The sequence below is a fragment of the Erinaceus europaeus genome, chromosome 13 (genome assembly GCF_950295315.1).
Source record: "Erinaceus europaeus chromosome 13, mEriEur2.1, whole genome shotgun sequence".
In the NCBI taxonomy this organism is placed as follows: domain Eukaryota; kingdom Metazoa; phylum Chordata; class Mammalia; order Eulipotyphla; family Erinaceidae; genus Erinaceus; species Erinaceus europaeus.
Genome location: NC_080174.1, coordinates 3,734,509 through 3,758,030, shown reverse-complemented (window position 1 = coordinate 3,758,030; position 23,522 = coordinate 3,734,509). Strand labels below are relative to the sequence as shown.

General features: G+C 56.5%; 1 protein-coding gene across 2 annotated transcripts in view; it reads left to right on the top strand.

Annotated features, from left to right (window-relative positions):
• The window catches only part of RPS6KA2 (ribosomal protein S6 kinase A2), a 130,366-nt gene that overhangs the window by 35,534 nt on the left and 71,310 nt on the right, over positions 1-23,522 (top strand). For both annotated transcript variants that reach the window (XM_060205148.1, XM_060205150.1), the window contains exon 3: positions 2,623-2,667. In XM_060205148.1, the coding sequence (XP_060061131.1) occupies positions 2,623-2,667 (45 nt within the window). The remainder of the gene's footprint in view (positions 1-2,622; positions 2,668-23,522) is intronic.

The following is a 23,522-nucleotide window of genomic DNA, read 5'->3' as shown; positions in this document are numbered from 1 at the left end:
TTAAATAATCAGCATGGCGGGGGCCAGGCGGTAGCACAGCGGGTTAAGTGCAGGTGGCACAAAACACAAGGATCCCGGTTCGAGTCCCCAGCTCCCCACCTGCAGGGGAGTCGCTTCACAGGCGGTGAAGCAGGTCTGCAGGTGTCTGTCTTTCTCTCCCCCTCTCTGTCTTCCCCTCCTCTCTCCATTTCTCTCTGTCCTAGCCAACAACGATGACAATAATAACAACAATAATAACCACAACAAGGCTACAACAACAAGGACAACAAAAGGAAGAAAAAAATGGCCTCCAGGAGCAGTGGATTCATGGTGCAGGCACTGAGCCCCAGCAATAACCCTGGAGGCAAATAATGATAATCATAATCAGCATGGCTTTTTTTTTGTCTGTGTCCTACAAAATCCCACCTGTCCATTAGTGTAACATTGTTTGAGTTTTATTCATTGCACCATGAGAGTTGGGAAGGAAGCAGGGAGGAAGAGAGAGAGCGAAGATGGATTAATAGCACCACTTTGGACGTGCTGGGGTGTGAGCTCTGGGCTCTGCCAGCCGGGAAATGCCCTGAGCCACTGAAATGGGTTTGTTAAAGGAAGCATTTACACTCGGGGCCAGGTGGTGACGCACCTGGTTGAGTGCATACGTCACGGTGTGCGAGGACCCAGGTTCAAGGCCCTGGTCCCCACCTGCAGGCAGGGCTGCAGGTGTCTCTCCATCTGTCTCCCTCTCTGTCTCCTCCTCCCCTCTTGATTTCTCTCTGTTCCTAGCCAGTCATAAATAAATAAGGAAATGAAATATACAGGCTGTGTTTCCACTCTAGCCTCTCCACTTCTGGTGCGCCCACTGCTGTCATTAGGATTCGACACCGTCACCCCTGAACCGAAGGCAGAGATGGCGGCGGGCAGCCGGTGACCTGGGTCCCCTCTGCCACTCGCTTTGGGTCCCCTCCCTTCTCCTTCCTCCTCTTCCCACCTTGAGCCAGGCCCGTCCCCCTGACCCTGACCCAGGGATGCAGGGCTGACTTGTTTATCTAGAAAACTGTCACAACCCCGTAAGTAAGCAGGAAATGGCCCAAGCGGGCAGGTTTGCAGAAACCTTCTGGGTCCGCAGGGGTCGAGGCTGCGGCCTTTGGGGAGGGGGGACGCAGGGGGCAGGTGGGGAGGGAGCCCTACAGAGAGGCCCCAGCTTGTGCTCTGCTGCCACCTGGTGGTGGACACGTCAGGCGGGGAGAGGGAGACTGAGGGAAGCAGGGGTGCGGTGTGCATGCAAGCCCCCCCCCAGCCCTGTGTCCCTGTGTCCCTCGGGGAAGCCCAGCAGAGTGGCTCCAGGACCCCTGTCCCTTCTGCTCCTGGCACCAGCTGCAGTGACAGTGAGGACAGCCAGCTGAGGCAGAAAGCAGAAGCAGGAGGGCCAGGGCCTTCGCAGAGAGTTCCAGCACTCGGACTCCCGTGCCCCGGGCGCCGGTTCAATCCTGGCAGCACCATGAGCCAGAGGCGGACGGGAAGTGTTATGGTCTCTCTCTCATGTAAAGGAATAAATAGATAAATTCCATCGATTTCTTGGGCTGGCGATCATTCAGTGGATGGGGCGCCCACCCAGCCATGCACACATCTCCAGTCCCAGCCCCGGTGCCACATGGTGGAGCTAAGGCACTGGGGGAAGCTCTGGTACTGGCTGCCATCTGCTTGAATGAGGAAGGCAGCCCAGGGGCCATGAAATCAGGTCTGCGCAAGGCCTCGGCTCTGCAAGATGAGGAAAAGGAATGTTAATGGGTTTCTTTCCAAAGGAAAAAGGAAAGTGAGCCTTGAGCTGCCTGCCCCCCACCCCCGTGTGTGTGTGTGTGTGTGTGTGTGTGTGTGTGTGTGCAAAGACAGGGATACCCCGAGTCCTGGCCTGGGGACCCTAAGTACATGTGGACTAGAACCTCTCAGCTTGTTTCACCAGCATTTACTTTTCCCTCCAGGATTATCACTAGGGCTCAGTGCCGGCACTACCAATCCACTGCTCCTGGCAGCCAATTTTTTTCCATTTTATTGGATAGGACAGAGAGAAATTGAGAGGGGAAGGGGAAAGAGAGAGAGAGAGAGAGAGAGAGAGAGAGATGCACCTGCAGCCCTGCTTCACTGCTTGTGAATAAGTCTCTCTGAAGGTGGGGAGCCAGGGGCTTGAACCTGGATCCCTGCACAGGTCCTTACACTTAGTACTATGTGCGCTTAACCAGGTGCACCACCACCAGGTCACATGCCTGTGCCTGTGTGTTCATGCGTGTGTGCATGTGTGTGCATGTGTTTGAGGCTGACTCCTGTAGCCATGTCTGCACCTCTGCCCGAGGTGTGATCCAAGCAGGTAGGAGCGTCCTGCATCGTGGAGTCTGAGTGCCCCAGTGCCGTGTCCCCCGGCCCCGCAGGTGACAGCCCTCAGCTGATGGCCTGCAGCCCCGTGACAATTGCCCACACGTGCCCAACTCCCGGGCCAGGCTCCTTCCTGCTCCTGAAAGACCCATGGGCCAGGCCATGTGGACACCCGTGTTCAGATTCAGGACTCGGCGGGGCCCGGTCGGTGTCCCCTGGCTGGCCCCCGGGGCTGGCCCAGACCCCTGACTCACAGCCGCTCTCTCTGCTCCACAGGGCAGGTGTGAACCGGCCTCGAAGGACGCCAAGGCCCCGGCCCAGGTGAGTGTCCCCTCTGGTCCTCCCTCCTTGGGGGAGGGGTCCTGTTTCCCACGGTGGGTGGGGGCACCCTGGCTTCTGGCGTCTCCAGTGACCCCTGCTCGCTCCTAGTGCAACGGGGCTGTCCCCTGGCTGCTCTTAGAGCCTGACCCCCCTCATGTGGAGTCCAGATGGTGGACACACACACACACACACACACACACACACACACACACACACACACACACACCTACAAGCTCTGCAGTTCCGCCTCCAGACAGCAGGGGCGCTGTGTAAGGGTGCCTGTCCCTGAACACCTGCTGTCCTGGCTGTGACAGTCTCTACCGCGACCCCTCAAAGCTCAAGCTGGAGCTGGGATGGCGGGTGGCAGGTGCCTCACAGGTTGGGGGGCTTCCCCGGGGTGGCCGCTGTGGGTGGGAGCTCAGTTCCCCTTGGAGCCTTTCTGGGGGACTGGGCAGGGGTGCTGGGTCTGTCCTGGGTGGTATTGGCATCCGAGGAAGGCTGGAGACGGGTTAGGTGCTCCCCGAGTGTCCGGGCACTGGTCGGGGGGCCGGAGTGCACAGCAATCAAGTGCTGGGGCCTCCGCTCTCTCCCTCTGTGACGCCCGGGCTTCGGTCTGGCTCACGCCTGGGGGTGTGGTGGCCGGCTCTCACCCTTCCAGCCCTGCACCCCTCGGCCAGGCCTCCTGGGAGCATGTGGGGACCCGGCTGGCAGGACACTTGAATGTGTTGCTGCTCGTGGCATTTGCATCCAAGGGCAACAGTGGCAACGCTCTGAACTGGCACGGGTCGGCAGTCCTGGGGGTGACCTTATCCTGGTCAGGGCTGTCGGGGCTCCTGGGTCCCCTTTCTCCAGCCAGGCCCAGTCTTGGAGGCTCAGTTGTGCGGCTCAGCCAGGAACTGGGGCAAAGAATAGCCCTGAATGTCCCATGATCCGGGCCGATGGTGTGGGGACACGGAGCCTGGCGGGTGGGACTCGGCTGCTGCTGAGCTCATGTTCACAGCACCGGAGGGGGCGTCTCTTTCCAGGACAGACCTCAGGGTCCCCACATCCGATGGTATAGGAGTGTGGGGATGGGGGTGGGAGTGGGAGGGATCCTTCTTTCCACCTCATTCATACAATGCCAAGAGCCAGTCTGGTGCCTCACACGAGCACATCACGGCCGGGCGGCCTCCAGAGGCCAGTTATTTTAATTATGTATCCTCAGAAACACAAAGAGACAGCGGACAAAGAGAGGAAAGACACCCAGTATGGCTCTACCATTCACAGAGTCCCCACCCCAGCCTCCAGTGCTGTCTGTGGTGCTCTCATTTCAGTACTGGGCTTGAACCCGGGCCTTCGCAGGCTTGCTAAGATAGGCAGCCTTTCCCTAGCTGCCTTTTTGCTTCTAGGGTTATTGCTGGGGTTCGGTGCCTGCACTATGAATCCACTGCTCCTGGAGGCCATTTTCTGCCCCTGTTGTTGAAGGTTGTTTATGTTTGTTGTTGTTGTTATTGTTGTTGATGTCGTTGTTGTTGGATAGGACAGAAAGAGAAATGGACAGAGGAGGGGAAGACAGAGAGGGGGAGAGAAAGACAGACACCTGCAGACCTGCTTCACCGCCTGTGAAGTGACTCCCCTGCAGGTGGGGAGCCGGGGGCTCGAACCGGGATCCTTAGGCTGGTCCCTGCGCTTTGCGCCACGTGCGCTTAACCCGCTGCGCCACCGCCTGGCCCTGCTGCAAGCTCTTTATATGCCTTTTGCTTTCTTTTGAAAAGTCATCATCTCAGAAAATCCCTGTGATCCTAGAGGAGCCGTCTGAACTGTCCCCAGTGGCCATCCCTGTGGTGACACTGGCTGGTGACGCTGTGACACACACACGCACATGCACACGCACATGCACACCCTGCAGGTGAGCAGAGGGCACGAGGCTCACCCTGTTCCTGTGTGGTTACCTGACACCCACACACACACCCTCATCAGCCTCAGACTCTGAGTGTCCAGGGCAAGGGACACGTGTATCTCTAAAGATGGCTCAGTTGGGCAAAAGTGGGCAGCTCTCACCTTGCAGGTCTTAGACAAGGAGCTGGGACTGGGTTCGAGTTCCTGGGGATCTGACATTTGAGCTGGGGAGCCTGGGACCGCTGAGCCGGGGAAGGAGGAAGGGCACCGGGCCTGCTCTGCCTCTGTGTGCCAACTGCCAGGAGCAAGAAGCAATTGAGAGATTCTAGACCAGAGGTACTTCCTTAACTCAGCCTGAGTACAGGGCTCCCTGCCTGCCCGGTGTCCATCCTGCTCGCAGGGTGTTTGCTCCCCCACACCCCTGGAGAGCACCGGTAAAGGCCAGCGTAGACATGGGTTTTTTTATTAGTGATTTAGTATTGTTTTACAAAATTGTAAGATAACAGTACAATCCCACACTGTTCCCACCCCCAGAGCTCTGTGTCCCGTTCCCTCCACTGGAAACGGCGGTGGTTCTCCCCAGGGCACAGATGGGGCTGACTTACTTCTAGCATTATCTGTCTGGATTGACATAGTTTTCCCCATTTTCCCTCTGGCCCTGCCTTCTCTTCCCTTCTAAGTCACACCTACACCTGTTACTACTTCTGAATGCCCCCACAGGGGGGCAGCTGCAGGGCTCATAAGCTGAGGCCCCGGGTCCTGCTGGAATTAGGGTTCAGAGCCCTCTGCTCATCCTCCCCTGACATTTCTCCCCTCTTGGGAGGCTGGACCCGAATTCTTTATGGGAGCAGCAGGTGGGAGTGAAGATGCATGTTCTTAGAGGTTCTGTACTGCCAGTTTGTAGGAGCTTTTATACATTTGAAAATGTTTACTAGGAGAGAGAAACGGGCTGGGCGGTGGTGCAGTTGGTCATGTGGAGAAAAGACCCAGATTCAAGCCCTGGGTCCCCAGCTACAGGCAGGAGGCTCCACAAGCAGTTAAGTAGGTCTGCAGGTCTCTCTCTCTCTCTCTCTCTCTCTCTCTCTCTCTCTTTCCTCTTTCTTTTCAACTTCTGTCTTTCCTATCACATGAAATAAATGTATTTTTTTTAATTCTAAAAAAGAGAGAGAGAAACAGCATCAATCTGGCACATACAGGTGGTGCTAGGGCTCGAACCTGGGGCCTCAGCTTATGAGCCCTGCAGCTGCCCCCCTGTGCCCTTCCAGTGGCCTGACAGTGGGACGGTCAGAGACCAGCCCTTGGTGTCTAGCCCTGACTGGAGCTGGCCGGGTGGCAGTAAGCGTGGCTGACCACTCGTGCTGCACCTGTGAGCAGGGACCTGTGGTCCTTACTGCCCGGTGGGGGCAAACGGCCTCTGGAAGCCGCAAAGGCCTGAGTGAGGGTGCGCCATGTCCAGGCTGAAGCAGAACCCACCTGCTCTGGGGCTTGTCAAGCCTGACCTTACCCTGCCCCCAGGCCACCCTGGCCCCCACTCTGAACACAGCCCCCTCCCCTGCCCCCAGGCCCCCTCTGCCCCCCACCCTGCCCACAGACCCCCCCACCTTGCCCCCTGAACACAGGACTGCCCCTGCCCCCTGCTCCTCGGCCCCCCCAATCTGCCCCCAGGCCTGCCCATGCCCCTACCCTGTGGCAGCTCCAGGGCACCGTGGCCCCAGGCTCTGTGGCAGCAGAAATCTGCTCACTGTGCTCCCCAGCCATCACCTTGGAGGCTGTGTCGAGAGCAGCAACTCCCCCGGGACCCCCATTATGGCGCCAGAGCTCCCCTCCCACCACTCCCCCTCCCCCCCCCCCCCGCAGCGTTGCCAGGCTCTTCTGTGCTCAGCCTGGCGCCATGGCCCAGGAACGGCCGGGCACACGGCAGGCCTGGGGGACCCTGTGCTCAGGAGCCCCCATCCCCCCAGCTGCTAGTGAGGACACCCCAGGCCCACAGGACACGCCGGCTGCAGGGGGTCAGGTGCCCAGAGACTTCCTGCAAGGGACGCCCAAGGTGGGTGCTGGGGCAGCGGGAGGGTGCAGGGAGGCCCGTAGGGACATGGGGACAGGAGGCAGCAGTGACCGCCACACCTCAGCTCCCACAGTCCCAGCTGGATGGGACAAGGGCCTGTGAGCACCCCTTGCCCCCAGAGCTGGAGGGAAATGCCCCTGTCTACCCCTCACCCCACCTTGATTCTGCAGCCAGAGCTCAGCCACAGCCATTGCTGAGGACATGGGGACATTGGTGAGGAGGGTAAGGGAGATAGGGACAGTGTGCCAATCAGTTCTGTGAACAGAAAGCCAGGTCCCCAGAGTCCCCAAGCACCGAGGCTTCTGGCAGGTGGCCCTGGGGATGGGTGACACTAGTCAGCTTCCCGCAGGGCCATCAGGTAGTAACGGGCAGGGCGGCCGCCCGGTTCAGCTGTGCTCAGGAACCGTCCTCCTGTGCCCGGCTGAGTGAGGGGCCCTGACCCGCTGCTGGCCCAGGCAGGGCTGTCTTGCAGGCTGTGGTCACTGAAGGCATGTCCCCTGGATGTCCACCTGGTCAGTGGCCGCAGTGGGGACACCTGGAGGGTCCCTGCCTGAGCCCAGCATGGAGCAGGGGCAGCAGTCACCAGCCACGCCCCCCACTGGCTCTGTCCTCCCTGGACATATGTCACTAGAGTTTCTGTCCTGGGGTGGCCACAGGGGGCCCGGCACCGTGGGGGCAGTGGGGGGGGGGGCCTCGGGTGACAGTTCTGTGCCCCACAACTTCTGCTCTGTCTCTGACCTCCAGCCCGACTTCCTGTTCTCTTTCTGAGAGAGGAGAGAGACAGACAGGCGGAGGAGACACTACAGCTCTGCTCCATTACCCTCCATGCTCCCACGAGGTGCCAGGCCCTCACGCCTAGGCAGGCCCATGCGCTGCCCACTGAACTGCCTCCCCGCCAGGGTTCAGTTCTTCTGTGCACTTGGCCTCACAGCGTACTCCTCCTCCCTGCCAGGCCAGAGCCCGAGTCCTCTATCCTGTAGGAAGGGGCACTGGGCTCACAGAACCTCACCCCTGCAGATAGATGCTTGGCACCAAGCCAGAGTCCTGTGTTTCTTCTAGAACCTTCCTCCCTCCTCCCTGGTGTGGACGGACGTGTGTGTCTGGCGGGACAGGCGTGTGCCCCCCTCGTGTCTGTGGACCACCCCCATCTCCAGGGCTGGCCTTTTCCAAGCAGCCCAGGGGGCGGCACCCTGAGATACAGACCCCAGAGAGTCTCCTTCTGGGGGGGGGTCCCTCTGACCCCACCTTGAAGTGAGCAGGGTGGGGGCGCGTGGTAAGGCTCTCCCCTGCACACGTGGGCACAAAAGCCACCGTGGCTCATCTCATCCTTGGTGCTGGAAATATCAGGCACAAGTAAGACGAGCAGAGTCAGGGTGCAGGCAAAGGAAAGTCTGAAAGCAGCATCGGGAAGTGAGCGCCCAGCGGGGGGGGGGGGAAGCTGCGGAGCCCGACCTGGGACGGGCTGCTGGGCCTCGGCTCCGGCCCATTTCCGGCCTGGTGGTCTTAGATTCATGGTCCTTTCAGAGGAGTTTCTGGTGGGATGTGTGTGGGGCAGGCAGGAGTTAGATAAGTCCTTCCCGTGTGGATGAGGGGTCTGCTTGCGCCCAGCATGTCCCCTTCCATCTGTTTCAGTGAAGCTCTTCCCTGAGGGTGGGGATCAGGCCTCAGCACTGGCTCCTGGCCATCTGAATCATCAAGTCGTAAAGGAACCAGCTGGGGGGACACGCTCCTGGGGGCTCTCAACTGACTCCTCCATGGAGGAAACACAGAGAGAGACAGTCGTGTTTCAGGGAGAAGATGAGCACTGACTGGGAGAAAGGAAGGACAGAAGCACAGAAGACAGTATAAGCCGTATAGGAGAGTAGATGACAGAGAGAGAGAGAGAGATCCCAGCCCCTGGTCCCGCAGCTCTCTGGTCCCTTCTGGGGAAGGCAGGACCCTCAGGGGATGGAGAGAGAGAGAGAGACCCCAGCCCCTGGTCCCCCAGCTCTCTGGTCCCTTCTGGGGAAGGCAGGACCCTCAGGGGATGGAGAGAGAGAGAGAGACCCCAGCCCCTGGTCTCCCAGCTCTCTGGTCCCTTCTGGGGAAGGCAGGACCCTCAGGGGATGGAGAGAGAGAGAGAGAGACCCCAGCCCCTGGTCCCCCAGCTCTCTGGTCCCTTCTGGGGAAGGCAGGACCCTCAGGGGATGGAGAGAGAGAGAGAGACCCCAGCCCCTGGTCTCCCAGCTCTCTGGTCCCTTCTGGGGAAGGCAGGACCCTCAGGGGATGGAGAGAGAGAGAGAGAGAGAGAGAGAGACCCCAGCCCCTGGTCCCCCAGCTCTCTGGTCCCTTCTGGGGAAGGCAGGACCCTCAGGGGATGGAGAGAGAGAGAGAGAGACCCCAGCCCCTGGTCCCCCAGCTCTCTGGTCCCTTCAGGGAAGGCAGGACCCTCAGGGATGAGCTTCAGCCTCTGTCTCCAGGGTCCCCTCTGCCTCCATCTGCAGGTTGTGGCCTTTGCAGTCAGGGAGGGAGGGAGCCGGGGCAGGACGTGCAGACACACTGGGCTTCTGGGCCTGACCTGGGCCTGCTCCTGGCTGCTGCAGGGGGAGGGGAGAGTGTAGGGGAGGAGGGTGCAGGGGGCAGGGGAGGGTGCTGCTCTCCCTGAGCTTCCCTCCAGCAGGGGCACGTGGTGTGACTCTCCCTTGCACACTTGGGCAGGCAGGAGCCAGACATGTCACCTCATCCTTGATGTCACTGCCTCCTGATCACCCTAATTCCACCTGGTGACAGGCTGAGGGCTGAGCCACTTGCTCCCCTTCTTGGCTGGGGCTACAGCAGCAGGAAGGTGGAGGAGGGTTTGACACCTGCCGCTTCCCGGGCGAGCCTGCTGGGGGCAGCACAGGGGCCTTTCCTTCCAGGTCTGTCAACCCCTCTGTTGCCAAACCTCTCACCTGGCTGTACCCTACCCCACACCTGGGTGCTGTGTCATAAAATTACCCATACATAAGGCATTTATTTTCTAAAGGTTTGCTTATTTTTCCTTCAGAGGGAGATGAGAGATTGGCTGTGGCTATTTGGTGTCTCCAGGGATTGAACCCGGTGCCTTGTGTATGCAAGCCTTGTGCTACGCTGCTGAGCCATCTCCCTGAAAGCCTCCCTGTAGGAAGTGGTGGAACCTCTGCGTCACCCAGAAGGGAAAGGGCAGGTGACAGGGGGCCTGTGTCCCAGTCCCTGACCATACTGTGACCGTGGGAGGTTGAGGGACCTTGGTGGCCGCTTGGAGAGGGGCATCTGGCTCCCATGAGCTGGCTCAGGCTGGGCCTGGGGACGACATCTGACAGGCACAGCAGAAGGGAGCTTGACCTCTGACTGCGGGGGTCCCCTTCATCTGCTGGGGGTCCCGGCTCTGTCCTTGTGGAGTCTGACTGATTCGGGCTCAGGCCTTGGGCCCAGCCTGGACTCAGTATCTGGTGGGACTGGCAGAGGAGGGGGGGAGGCTAACTGCAGTCTTTCCCAGTTCGCTTCTGAGAGTCCGTCACAAAATCCTCTTGGAAGAATCACTAGGAAACTTGCGTGATGGGTATGCGGTTTCCCAGTCTTCCTTTATTAAGTGCTGAGATTGGATGCATGGAGAAGTGAAATTGAAAGAGGAAGCTCGGGGCCAGGCACCCGAGGACCCTGGACAAGTTCCCAGAAGCCCCTCCGTGTGGGAACCCTCTCCTCTTAAACCTGACACGGTTGACGAACCCCTGGGCCAGTCTCCTGTGGATCCTCTGGGAGAGCCAGGTGTGGCCCTCACCCAGACTCCTCCCGCAGCGGGCTCCCTCTGTGCTCCAGTTCCCACTTCCCATGGGCTCCTGTGACATCCTTGTGCCCCCATGCCACGTCCCCTGTGTGCAGACGCGGTGCAGCAAAGTGTCAGAGCCCCCAGAGTGTCGCTGTCCCCGACGTTGTCCCCAACAGGACTCTTAACGGAAGCCAAGGGACAGAGGCTGCCAGGAACCAGGACTAAGCTCACTGGGCCTGAGCCTGGCAAAGAACCAAACTCTGGCACTGTGGGAGATACCCTGGTGTGTGGGGAAGTTCTAAGGCTGTGCTGTCTCTCCCTTTCTCTCAGTCTGTCTCTCTGAACAGCCCATCCTGGGAGCAGTGAAGTAATGCCTGTGCAAGGCCTTGTCTCAGAAAGAAAGAAAGGGGCGGGGGTAGATAGTGTAGTGGTTCTGCAAAGAGATTCTCGTGCCTGGGGCTCCAAAGTCCCAGGTTCAATCCCCTTCATGCTGGTGGGGACCAGGGGCTTAAATTCAGCCTGTGTCTTTGAGCATGGGAACGTGTGCTCTCAAGGCGCGCACGGTCACCCAGCCCCACTTCACCTTTAACTTAAAATCCTTTCTGTCCATTTTCAGTTCTGCTCATTAAGATGCTTTGCCATGGTTCTGCAAAGCAGTCTCCCTCTCATCCGGTGATGTGTACACTCTACCACCTCCAGGCCCCAGTGGGCTTCTTTTTAACCTAAAATAAAAGGAGAGGAGGGGAGAGGAGAGGAGGGAAGGGGAGGGGAGGGGAGGAGGGGAGAGGAGAGAGAAAAAGAGAGGAGGGGAGGAGAGGAGAGGAGGGAAGGGGAAAGGAGAGGAGAGAGAGGAGGGGAAGGGAGGGGAGGGAGGGGAGAGGAGAAGAGAGGAGAGAGAGGAGGGGAGGGGAGGGGAGGGAGGGGAGAGGAGAGGAGAGAGGAGGGGAGGGGAGGGTGGGAGGGGGAGGGGAGGGGAGGAGGGGAGAGAAGAGGAGAGGAGAGAGAAAAAGAGAGGAGGGGAGGAGGAGAGGAGAGAGAGGAGGGGAGGGAAGGGGGAGGGGAGGGGAGAGGAGAGGAGGGGAGGGGAGGGAAGGGGGAGGGGAGGGGAGGGGAGAGGAGAGGAGAGGAGGGGAGGGGAGGGGAGGGAAGGGGAGAGGAGAGGAGAGAGAGGAGAGGAGAGAGAAAAAGAGAGGAGGAGAAGAGAGAGAGGAGGGGAGGGGAGGGGAGAGGAGAGGAGAGAGAGGAGTGGAGGGGAGGGGAGAGGAGAGGAGAGAGAGGAGAGGAGAGGAGAGGAGAGAGAAAAAGAGAGGAGGAGAAGAGAGAGAGGAGGGGAGGGGTGGGGAGGGGAGGGGAGAGGAGAGAGATGGAGCAGAGCATGCAGGGCCTGGCCCGGACCCCATGCTGGCCTCTCCCCAGCCCAGGGGCTGCTGGCCCCTGTCCTCCAAGCGCCCTGCCTGGTGACACTGGTGGCTCTGTGCTCGTGCCGGGCAGGAGGAGGGAGAGGCCGCATGTCCGTCCGTCCGTCCGTCCGTCCGTCCGTCCGTGTTCACACAGAAGCTGCCAGCCCCCAGCTCTGCGGAGCATCCCCAGAGAGCAGCCTGAGCTCGGGGTGGGAGGGAGGGCGCGTAACCCTCTGTGTGGAATTCAGGTCACAAATCTCTCAGCGTGGACTCAACCTTCTCACTTGCCACCAAGCTCCAAACAGAAATATACTGAGTCAGTTTACAGCCCCGAGAAAGAAAGAGTACAAACAGTTTCGCCAGCCAAACAGGATCTGAGTGTAAGCACGGGGAATGTTCTTTTTCTGCGGGGCTACGTGAGCCAGAAACAGTCCCTCTGCCTCTCTCTTTCACAAAAATTAATCAGCAACTAAAACAGTTGTTTTAGCTGTTTAAGAATGAAATAAGGGGATGTTGGTGTACCCAGTTAAGCACACACACTATGGCACACAGGGACCCAGGTTCGAGCCCCCGCTCACCCCCCTCATGTGGGGGAATCTTCTCGAGCGTTGAAGTAGGGCTGCAGGTATCTATCTATCTATCTATCTATCTATCTATCTATCTATCTATCTATCTATCTCCCCCTCCTCGCTCAATTTCTCTCTGTCCTATCCAATAAAATAGAAAAAAAAAAGGGGGGGGTCGGGCAGTGGCGCAGCGGGTTAAGCGCAGGTGGCGCAAAGCGCAAGGACCGGCATAAGGATCCCGGTTCGAGCCCCCGGCTCCCCACCTGCAGGGGAGTCGCTTCACAGGCGGTGCAGCAGGTCTGCAGGTGTCTGTCTTTCTCTCCCCCTCTCTATCTTCTCCTCCTCTCTCCATTTCTCTCTGTCCTATCCAACAACGACGACGACATCAATAACAACAACAGCAATAAAAAACAACAAGGGCAACAAAAGGGAAAATTAAACAAAAATGAAGTGATGATCATTCGAATCTTTACTGGAATCACAGACACCATGTTAGTGTTGTTTTGTTTTGTTTTTTACCAGAGCAGTCCTTGGCTCTGGCATATGGTAGTGCAGAGGGGGGATTGAACCTGGGACTCTGGCGCCTCAGGCACGAAAGTCTCTTTGCATAACCACTGTGCTATCTCCCCCCGAGTGAACACCATTTTAAGTACATGCTGAATTTAGGACCCAAGCACTGGCTCACTGAGAGCGAGTCCACAGACGCCCACAGTGAGGTTCAGGGGAAGCAGCGCGGGGGGAAGGAGCGAGAGCCAGTCTGCAGGACAGCCAGCAGCCACGCTGTGGGGCACTTCCCTGCCGCCGCCTTCTGGACTGTGGTGGACGCTGTTGCTGGGGGCGGTGCCCCACCTTGCAGAGAGGAAGCAGAGATGCCCCGGACTCCCGTGGAGGTGGCTGCTGGTCTCGTCCCATCCAGAAGGGCGAGGGAAGCAGTTCAGGAGTGAGAGAAAGATCCATTTCCAAAGTGTGGCATGCTCTGAACAAGAAATGCTACTGGTGTGTTCAGGGCGGGAAACACACCTAGAAACACACCTATTATTGGATAGAGACAGAGACCAGTCAAGATGGAAAGGGGAGGAGCCTGGCGGGCTGCACCTGGCTGCGTGCGCACATTACATGCGCAAGGACCTGGGTTCAAGCCTCTGGTCCCCACCTGCAAGGGGGAAGCTTTACAAATAGTAAACTGCAGGTGTCTCTCAGTCTGTCTCCCTCCCTCTCTCTAACTCTCCTTCCCCTCTCAATTTCTCTCTGTCTCTATCTAATAATAAATAACTAAATATGGTTTTTTAGAAGATGGGAAGGGGAGGTAGAGAGGTACAGACTCCAGCAGCCCTGCTTCACCGTTCATGACACTTCCTTCATGCTGGTGGGGACCAGGGGCTTAAATTCAGCCTGTGTCTTTGAGCATGGGAACGTGTGCTCTCAAGGCGCGCACGGTCACCCAGCCCCACTTCACCTTTAACTTAAAATCCTTTCTGTCCATTTTCAGTTCTGCTCATTAAGATGCTTTGCCATGGTTCTGCAAAGCAGTCTCCCTCTTACCTGGTCTGGTGTTTCTTCTCTACCACGACCCCTTACTGTGGAAGCACACTCACCGAATTCTGGGGGGCGGGTGTTCCCCAGACTGGCCGGGGCTGAGCCATCTCCCCTCCTGCTGACACTCCCTGCTCAGGGGCTGCTGGAACGTTCTGCCGGCCTGTGCGTGTTGCAAAGCCTGTGCTCAGCAGGACCTTCCAAATGATGGGCTTTTTAAATTTTTTTCTTGGAGCTGGTCAGGTGGGCCATGGGGCGATCTGTAGATGCTTCTAGAAGAAGGAGCCAGCCTGCGTCTCTTTGCTGTCAGCTGTGTTCTCGACACCTGCCTCAGTTCTGCTTTGCTCCTCTGTTTCCCCGTGAGAGCTGGTGAAGCCATCTGTCACCTGGCAGGGCTGGCCCTGTCATCTGGCGGGGGGGCACCCCCTCCCGAACGGGAACCCTCACTTCTCAGGGTCCAACTGCACTTCTCTCTGTAAGTAAATTAAACCCCGTGAGGCAGTGGAGGTGAGGACATGACTTGACCTGTTTCTAGGGGAGATGAGACTCGTGACTGATGTGAAACATACGGAAAGGAGAACCCTGAAGGCCAGAAGTCCCAGGTTCAATCCCCACTGTAGCCAAAGCTGGAGATAAGGGGTGATTTTAAGGTAAAGGAGAGGGAGAGAGTGCGAGTGTGTGTGAATGTGTGTGTGTGTGTGTGAGTGAGTGTGAGTGTGTGTGTGTGTGTGAATGTGTGTGAGTGTGTCTATGAGTGTGTGTGTGTGTGTGAATGTGTGTGTGTGAATGTGTGTGTGTGTGTGTGAGTGTGAGTGTGTGTGTGTGTGTGTGTGTGTGTGTGAGTGTGTGTGTGTGTGTGAATGTGTGTGAGTGTGTCTATGAGTGTGTCTGTGTGTGTGAATGTGTGTGTGTGAATGTGTGTGTGTGTGTGAGTGTGAGTGTGTGTGTGTGTGTGTGTGTGTGAGTGTGTGTGTGGCCAGGTGGTGGAACACGTGGTTGAGCACACATGCAGCAATGAGCAAAGACCTGGGTTCAAGCCTCTGACCCTCACCTCACACATGGTGAGAGCTTCACACATGGTGAAGCAGGGCTGCAGGTGTCTTTCTGTCACCCTCCCTCTTTATCTCCACCTCCCCTCTCAAGTTCTCTCTTTCTCTACACAAATAAATAAATTTTTTTTAAAAAAAGAGAGAAAGAAAGAGCACCTTATACAAATCCTTGGTCCGTCCTCCCAGAGGAATAAAGTACAGGGAACCTTCCAATGGGGGGGGGGACACAGAACTCCAGTGGTGGGGGTTGAATTGCATGGAATTGTACCCCTCTTATCCCACAGTCTTGTCAATCACGATTAAATCATTAGTAAAAAAGAGAGAAAGAGAGGAGGAGGAATAAGGCAAAAGAGGAAAAGGGAGAGACGGAGGAGGAGGGAGAGGAAGAAAGAGGAGGAAGAGGAGGTGGAGAAGTCCCCATTCAGAGGGGCCGAGGGGCCCAGAATTAGAGCAAATGAGGGTGTGCTCTGTTTTCTTCCCTTGAGGGAATGTCGCACCAGACGGGGCTGAGGTAGCTGAGTGAGTGGATTCACAGTGCAGTGTCCTCAGAGGAAGAGACGCCGTGCTACCCCAGTCTCTGTCAGTCAGTTTACCTGCCTCCTGGTTTCGCCCAAATCTTGTGAGTGGAAGAGGTTGACACCTCTGAGCAGGAAGCCAGCACAAGGACTTGAAGCCTCCACAACGCCTCGATTTTGTGGGCGCAGATAGCACAGCCCCACCTGCTAGCTTGCAGACAAAAGCTGGGTCTCTGATCACCCGGCTCCCTGTCTCCTTGCTCTTCTTGATGTTTGTAGCTGCAGAAATCTCAGGCGAGAAGTGAAAGAAAGCCCGTGGTTCTTAATGATGGGGTGGGGAGAGTCACGCCTCCTGGGGCCAGTATTTTTGTGTGGGGTGTCTCAGCTCTGATTGTGAGGAAGCACCTCTCCCTCTCCCCCTCCTCCTCCTCTCCCCCTCCCTCTTCCCTCCCCCTCTCCTTCTCCCTCTCCCTTTCTCTCTCTCTCTCTCTCTCTGTAAAGTGGCTCCCTGCTGACTAATGTGACAGCTAGATAACAAATGTTCTCTGCCTCATCACCAAGTTCTTTTTGTAAATAAGTTTTATAGATTCCTTTCTTTTCATTTTTTTTTTATTTTTTGCCAGTTAACAGCCTACTAGACTCGTTTTTAAAATATGTATGTATTTATTTATTTATTTTGGATAGAGACAGAGAGAAATCGAAAGGGAGAATTAGAGAGAGGGAGAGAGACAGAGAGACACCTGCAGCCCTGCTTCACTGTTCGTGAAGTTTTCCCCCTGCAGGGGGGGACCAGGGGCCACTGCCTGGTCCCCAGACTCATTTCTTTACGAGAGGGAGCACGAGAGAGAGAGAGAGAGAGAGAGAGAGAGAGAGAGAGCAGAGCCTCCTCCCCAGCCCTGAGCTCACCAGACAGGATGTGACTGGTGTGTCATTGTGGTGTGACTGAAAAGTCAACAAAGCAGAATTTGATTCTAGGTGAGTTTCTCAAAGAATCAAACTGAGAAGAACTCAAGCTTAGGAGAGACTCAAACCTGGTCCTCACGCCACAAACTGGTCCCCAGATGAGTGCTGGTGAAGACTTTAAAAAAACGGGGGGCCTGGTTAAGTGCACATAGCACTGAGCACAGGACATGCACAAGGACCCAGGTTTGAGCCCCTGGGGCTCCCCACCTGCAGGGAGGATGCCGCATGAGCAGTAAGGCAGGTCAGCAGGAATCCCTCTCTCTCCCTCTCTCTGTCTCCTCCCCCTCAATTTCTCTCTGTCCTATTCAACAAAATGGAAAAAATGGCCACCAGGAGCAGTGGATTTGTAGTGCCGGCACTGAGCCCCAGCAATAACCCTGAAGACAAATCTATATATATTGTGATGAATAGCGGGTTACAAGACTGTAAGCCCACAGGGACTAGCTCCACACCACACACACCACCAGGGTTCCTCATCCCCACCTCCCAGAGAACCACCAGAGTTTGCTTGCTTCTCCTTCCTTCCTTCCTTCCTTCCTTCCTTCCTTCCTTCCTTCCTTCCTTCCTTTCTTTCTTTCTTTCTCTTTCTTTCTTCCTTCCTGTCTTTCTTTCTTTCTTTCTTTCCCCAAGTCCCTGTGCATCAGATCTCTAAATCCCACATATGAAGAAGACCACCCAGTAGTTGTCTTTCATCTCTAAGTTCACTAAGCATCAGCACCTCCAGTTCCATTCACTTTGTCCCAAAGAGCACAGTATCATCTTTTTGATGACAGAGTAGTACTCCATGCTGTATATAGCCCGTAACTCCTTTAGACAGTCATCTGATGATAGACATCCAGGCTTCTTGCACGCTGTGGTGACTGGGAGTGATGCATCTATGGACATGGGTGCGTGCCTCCCTTCTAATTCCTGTCTGAGGGTCCATACCTATGTGCAGATGAGCCCAGGTAACATGAATACTCTATGAGTTCCGGCTCTGTTGGGCTTGTCTGTGCTCCGTGTATCAGCTCAGCACTCACCAAGGAAAGCTGGTCTTGTTTTGTTTTGTTTTAATTTCCCATCCACCCCGCCAGCCGACTCTTCTGGGGTAGTGGACCAAATATTTTTGTGTGCTGGCCGGCCGGTGAGGCCCTGTCTCAGCTCACAGTGGGAGACAGGGACTTCTGCTCTGTGGGCGGCTGGTGGAAGCCAGCCTCTCCTCCTGCATCTTGGAACTGCACCCTCGTTGACAACACGTGCGGACCACCACCACCCCCCATGTGTTCTGGACAGCCTCGGAGAGGAGAGACGGGCCTGGGGGCTGGCACTGCAGCTGTGTCTCCAGCTGTGGCTTCCGCACCTGGCCAGGCACCCTCCATAGTTACTAGAACGTTCCTAGGGCTCTGCCAGTGTGATGGGCAACTTGCTGCCTCAGAAGGCATGGAAGACAGTGAGGGGTGACTCCCAAGGCCATGGCCACGCCCAGCGGTCCCTGCTCTAGCAGCTTCCCCTGGCACCTGGAACCACCTGCACAGGACACAGGGCAGGCTACGTCCCCTGCTGGGTCGGCACCTCAGTCCCCTTGGCCAGGGCAGTGCTGGCGCATGGGGGAAGGGAAGGGCTCTGGACAGCTGCCCCTCTACACCCAGGGACCCTCGCTTCTCACCGAGGACAGCCGGGGATCCTGACGGTGGCCACAGAGCTGGGAGGGGATTCTCCCTGACACGTGGTGATGGGAGAGGCAGCCATGGCCCTGTTGGAGCACAGAGGGAAGAGGTCTGGGAGACCCAGACCCTGCGGGGCTGCTCTAGTGAAAGCACAGCCTTCGGCTGCCAGCAGAGGTGACCCCAAGGTGCCCCTCCCTGCCCACAGGCCTTTAGGGTCCCCTCAGCAAACACCCTGCCAGGAGCCAGTCACATGTGCAGGATCAGGGGATGGGACAGTCCTAATGGGGACACATCTTTTTTATTAGTGATTTAATATTAATTAACAAGATTGTAAAATAACAGGGGTACAATTCCACCCTATTCCCACCGCCAGTTCTCTGTGTCCCCGTTCCCTCCACTGGAAACTGCAGCGGTTCTCCCCAGGTCACAGACATGGGCTGACTGTTATATATATATATATATATATCCATTTGTTTTCTTATGGCCCTCCTTCTCGTCCTTTCTAAGTCACCCCTACACCTGTGACGACTTCCAGGTGTCCTTCCTTGTTTTTCTCTTCTTCTCTCTCAGATGAGAGAAACCGTGCCTCGCTTCCTCCGATGTTTTTTCAGACTCGCTTCCCCTTGTGCGTAAACACCAGCTTCTTGGTGAAGGACACCAGCTTCCTGGTGAAGGACACATTTTTATGAATCCAGTGGGTTCGCTTCCTGGACAATCCATATCTCCATTAGAGCTGAGTAACCAGAGAGACAGTGAGGACCCAGGAAGCAGTGGATTCCTTTTTTTTTTTTTCCTTTCATTCATTCATTTATTTAGTTAGTTATTTTCCCTTTTGTTGCCCTTATTGTTTTATTGTTGTTGTAGCTATTATTGTTGTCAGATAGGACAGAGAGAAACGGAAAGAAGAAGGGAAGACAGGGGAGAGAAAGACAGACACCTACAGACCTGCTTCACCGCTTATGAAGCGACTCCCCTGCAGGTGGGGAGCCTGGGGGCTCGAACTGGGATCCTTACACCAGTCCTTGCAAGGATTCCTTTTTTTTTTTTTTTTTAAAGATTAGTTTTCTTTATGTCACATGAAAGAAAGAGAGAGACCAACTCTTCTCTCCAGAGATGGGCCGGGGAGCCCAGACGTGGGTCCACATTCTACCGGCCCAGCTGGCTCCCTGACTTCTGTGAGACCCTCCCGGGCTCGGATCTGGCGGCGTGAGTGGACAGGACTCTGGTGTAAACTCAGTCTCTCCTGGCTTCGACTTCTTTTCGGAGAAAGCTGACTTGGTCCATGGAGGTCAGAGACTTTGACAAATGACAAAAGCAGAGTGTCCAGGATGAGCAGAGATAAGGAGAGAAGAGCCCTCTCTGCTGACCTGCCCAGTGGGCCAGGTCAGCACTTCCCCTAGCGGTGGTGGGGGGACACACCCCTGCCCGGTGCCCTCTTGCACCCCTGCCTCCTACCCCTGGCATTTGGACCCTGCTGGGGACGGGCAGGCTGGTAGCAAGCAGGTGTCCTCGTCCCTAAATTAGGTGCTTGACCCCAAGGTGCTGGATTAAGTCAGTTTCTAAAAGCGGCTGGGCCTGACTGGCACTCACACTGCCCTGAGGAGGCTGGCCCCGCCATGTGGCAACGTGACCATCCCTGGCCTGGGCAGGACCCGCGTCCCCGTCCTGGCTGACCTGCCCCCATGCTCTCCCGTGTCCGTCGCGCCTTCTCCAGGCTCTATGGGGAGCTTTTAGTGAGTATCTTTCTCTGTTGCCTTGGGGCTCCATTTGAGGTGCGTGGTCGCAGCTCTCGCCTCTGTTGGAGCTGGTCTTTAGCTGTCTGGGGGCTGCTGGGAGGGAAACGCCATCTGAGTCACAAGTGACATTGGGGGCCTGCTGTCCCCCATCAGCGTGACAGTCCTCCGTTCTGCTGCAGACTCCTCCTTCCCTCCTCTGGGTCCTCTGGTCTCCACTGTTTCTCTAAGTCGAGGTATGAGGACACTCCCCTGTCCCCCTGTCCTGCAAGCACCCCTGTCATTTGACCTGGCCCCAAGCTGACAGAGCTCAGGCCACTGTCCCTGGGCTCCCCCCACCACACTGCAGCTCCCTGCCCTCAGAGCCAGCAGCGCCAGGGATGGTAGCCATGCCCCTCCTCCCCCTCCTCCCTTGCTCCTGTCCCATAGGACCGCAGGAGTTGGCAGGGGTGACAGCGGGCAAAAGGAGGGCTTCTCTGTCCCCAGCTGAGCCCAGAACCCATGTCCCGTGAGCCCCGGCTCCTTGCACTTGGATGTGTTTCATTCACGCCCAGGGCGGCTGGTCTGTGACTCTCGGTCACTGTCCTGTGTCAGGATGCTGTCCCACGGGGCAGCAGGGGGAGTCACAGGGGGCCTGGAACCCAGCCTTCCCCCTACCCTGCCTCCCAGCCTCCAGCTCCTCTGTGATGGTGGAGACCCAGCAGGGAGCCCGAGCCCACCCTTCTGTCCCTCTAGGGGTGACACTCTGGGGGGCTGGAGGGCAGAGTGTGCAGAGAGGCTGGGCAGAGGTGAATCAAGGTCAAGGAGGGTCACAGCTCCCTGGGTTCTGCGTGGACAAGGTCATGGGCTGGGACACGGGAGCCCAGGTGACAGGTGCATGTGGGGGAGGGAGGCATTCGGACCGGAGGTTTTCGGAGCCTGGCTATTCTGGGACTGTCAGCTGGCAGGTGTGCTGCTGGATCGGGGGAGACTGAGCCCTGGACGTGTTTGGGGGTGTCTGGGGGAGAGTGAGTGAGTGTGTGAGGGTGAGTTCCCAGTAGTGCCTCTGGGGTTGGGGTTGCAGAGGGGGGCGTGAAACGCTGTTTCTCAGTCTCAGGGCTGTCACAGTGTCACATGTCCCAGTGTGCACATGACAGGGTCGCTGTCCCAAGGCAGCAGTGATGCCTGAGTCTTCTAGAAGCTCAGGGGCTTGGCTGTTTCTAATGCAGGCCCGGGGGAGGCAGCCTGGCTCTTAACAGGCAGGAGAGCACTTATTTATTTGTTTGTTTATTTTATTTCTTTATTATTATTATTATTTTTTCCCTCCAGGGTTATTGCTGGGCTCGGTGCCTGTACCATGAATCCACTGCTCCTGGAGGCCATTTTTTCCCCCTTTTGTTGCCCTTGTTGTTGTAGCCTTGTTGTGGTTATTATTATTGCTATTGTTGACGTTGCTCGTTGTTGGATAGGACAGAGATAAATGGAAAGAGGAGGGGAAGACAGAGAGGGGGAGAGAAAGACAGACACCTGCAGACCTGTTTCACCACCTGTGAAGCAACCCCCCTGCAGGTGGGGAGCCGGGGGCTCGAACCGGGATCCTTACACTGGTCCTTGCACTTTGCACCACATGCACTTAACCCACTGTGCCACCGCCCAACCCCGTTTGTTTTATTTCTTTATTGGGGAATAATGGTTTACAGTTGACACTAAAATACAATAGTCTGTACATACATAACATTTCCACATAACAATACAACCTCCACTAAGTCCTCCTCTACCATCATGTTCCAGGACCTGAACTCCACCCCCACCGCAGAGTCTTACTTTGGTGCAGTACGCCAACTCCAGTCCAGGTTCTGCTTAGTGTTTGCTCTTCTGGTCTTGTTTTTCAGCTTCTGCCTGAGAGTGAGATCATCCCATATTCCTCCTTCTGTTTCTGACTTTTTTCATTTAACGTAATTTCTTCGAGTTCCATCCAAGATCGGCTGAAAACAGTGAAGTCACCATTTTCAATAGCTGAGTAGTATTCCACTGTGTATCTAGACCACAGCTTGCTCAGCCCTCATCTGATGTTGGACACCTGGGTTGCTTCAGGTTGTGGCTGTTACACATTGTGCTGCTGTGAACACAGGTGCACACGGCTCTTTCTGGATGGGTGTGTTGGGTTCCTCAGGATCTATGCCCAGGAGAGGAACTGCAGGGTCACAGGCAGGTCCCCTTCCAGCTTCTGAGAGTAGGAGAGCACTTCTGAGCAAACTTGAGGGACAAGCTCTTCCTCCCTTATTTTAGAGAACAGTAGAGAGAAGGAGGGAGGGAGGGAGGGAGGGAGAAAGAGAATGACATAGAGGAGAGAGAAAAAAGCCACTCCACCACCCATGGTGCTCCAGTGTGGGGTCAGGCCTCAAACCCAGGGCCTCACACACAGTCAGATGTGTGCTCTGCCAGGCCTGGCTGCTGTGTGCTCATACCCAGGACCACACCTTCAGTCGTCAGCCGATGGCCCTGAGCTGTGCCGCTGCAGGTCCTGGGCGGTGAGCTGTGTGTGGTGAGCTTCCCAGAGATGTGTCTGTTCTCTGTAATACTTCTCATGGAGCCTCCGGCCAGAGGTGGCTGTGACCGCCGAGAGGCATGGCAGCTTCCATCCATGGTGGGGACAGCCTGGGGCCTGTCACACAGCCCTTCCCCACCTTGGGAACACAGAAGCCCAGACCACAGCCTCTGTGCCAACAGCAGCCACGACACATGCCATCCCAGCCCAGTCTGCCCGTCCTCGCAGCTGCTCTGGGCTCAGCCCACCCGGCTCTCTGGGTCCTCTGGGTTCTGTTTCTGCTGTGAAAAGTGCTGGGGGCAGGGCAGGGGAGTAAGCTTCCAGAGGTCTGGAGTTGGGGTTCCCTGTCTGGGTGCATGGGCCTCTCCCATCTTTGTCAGCTTTGGTGGTGGCAAGGCCCACCCCTCGTGGGTTCACTGGCAATGAGCTGACATGTGTGCCTGCCACCACCCACCCCCAGCCCCTCTTAGGTCCTCTGTGCAGCAAACAGCCCAGTGAGGGACCCCGAGGGCCCCCCGGTCACCCTCCTTTCTGCACAGTAAAGAGCCCTCACCGTGACTCTGGGGGCAGGTGTGGGGCCCCCCTCGCAAGGCAGGTGGAGCTGGGCAGGAAGTGATGATGGGACCCAGCCCTTAACGCCATTCCTGTAGACTCTGAGCCTCCCAGGCTCAGTGACAGCAGGCAGGCAGGGCAGGGGGACAAGGCCACCTACACCTGTGATCCTCGGAGACTCTGGTCTCAGCGCAGGGTCCCCAGTCAAATCAATGCACAGAAACTCAGCTTTATTTTTTAAGCCTGTGTGACTAACACCCTTGCTGCCCTCTAGGGAGACTGCAAACGCGCAGCCTGCACAGTGAGGTCTCGTCTTTTATTAGCGAGTTACTAGGTACCTCAAAGGAATTGTAAACTGTGGTCCAGGAGGTGGCACAGTGGCTAAGGCACTAGACTCTCAAGCATGAGGTCCTGAGTTCAATTCCTGGCAGCACATGTACCAGAGTGATGTCTGGTTCTTTCTCTCTCCTCTCCCCTATCTTTCTCATAAATAAATAAAATCTTTAAAAAAAAAAAAAAGGAATTGTAAACCAACTTGATTAGTAAAAAGCACAATGATTTGTTTAAAAGAACAAATGGTGCTTAAGGAAAACAAATGGAATAGAAAAAAAAGTCTGCATGCGGCAGCACCACTGGGTCTCTTTTAGACTAGTTTCATTTTT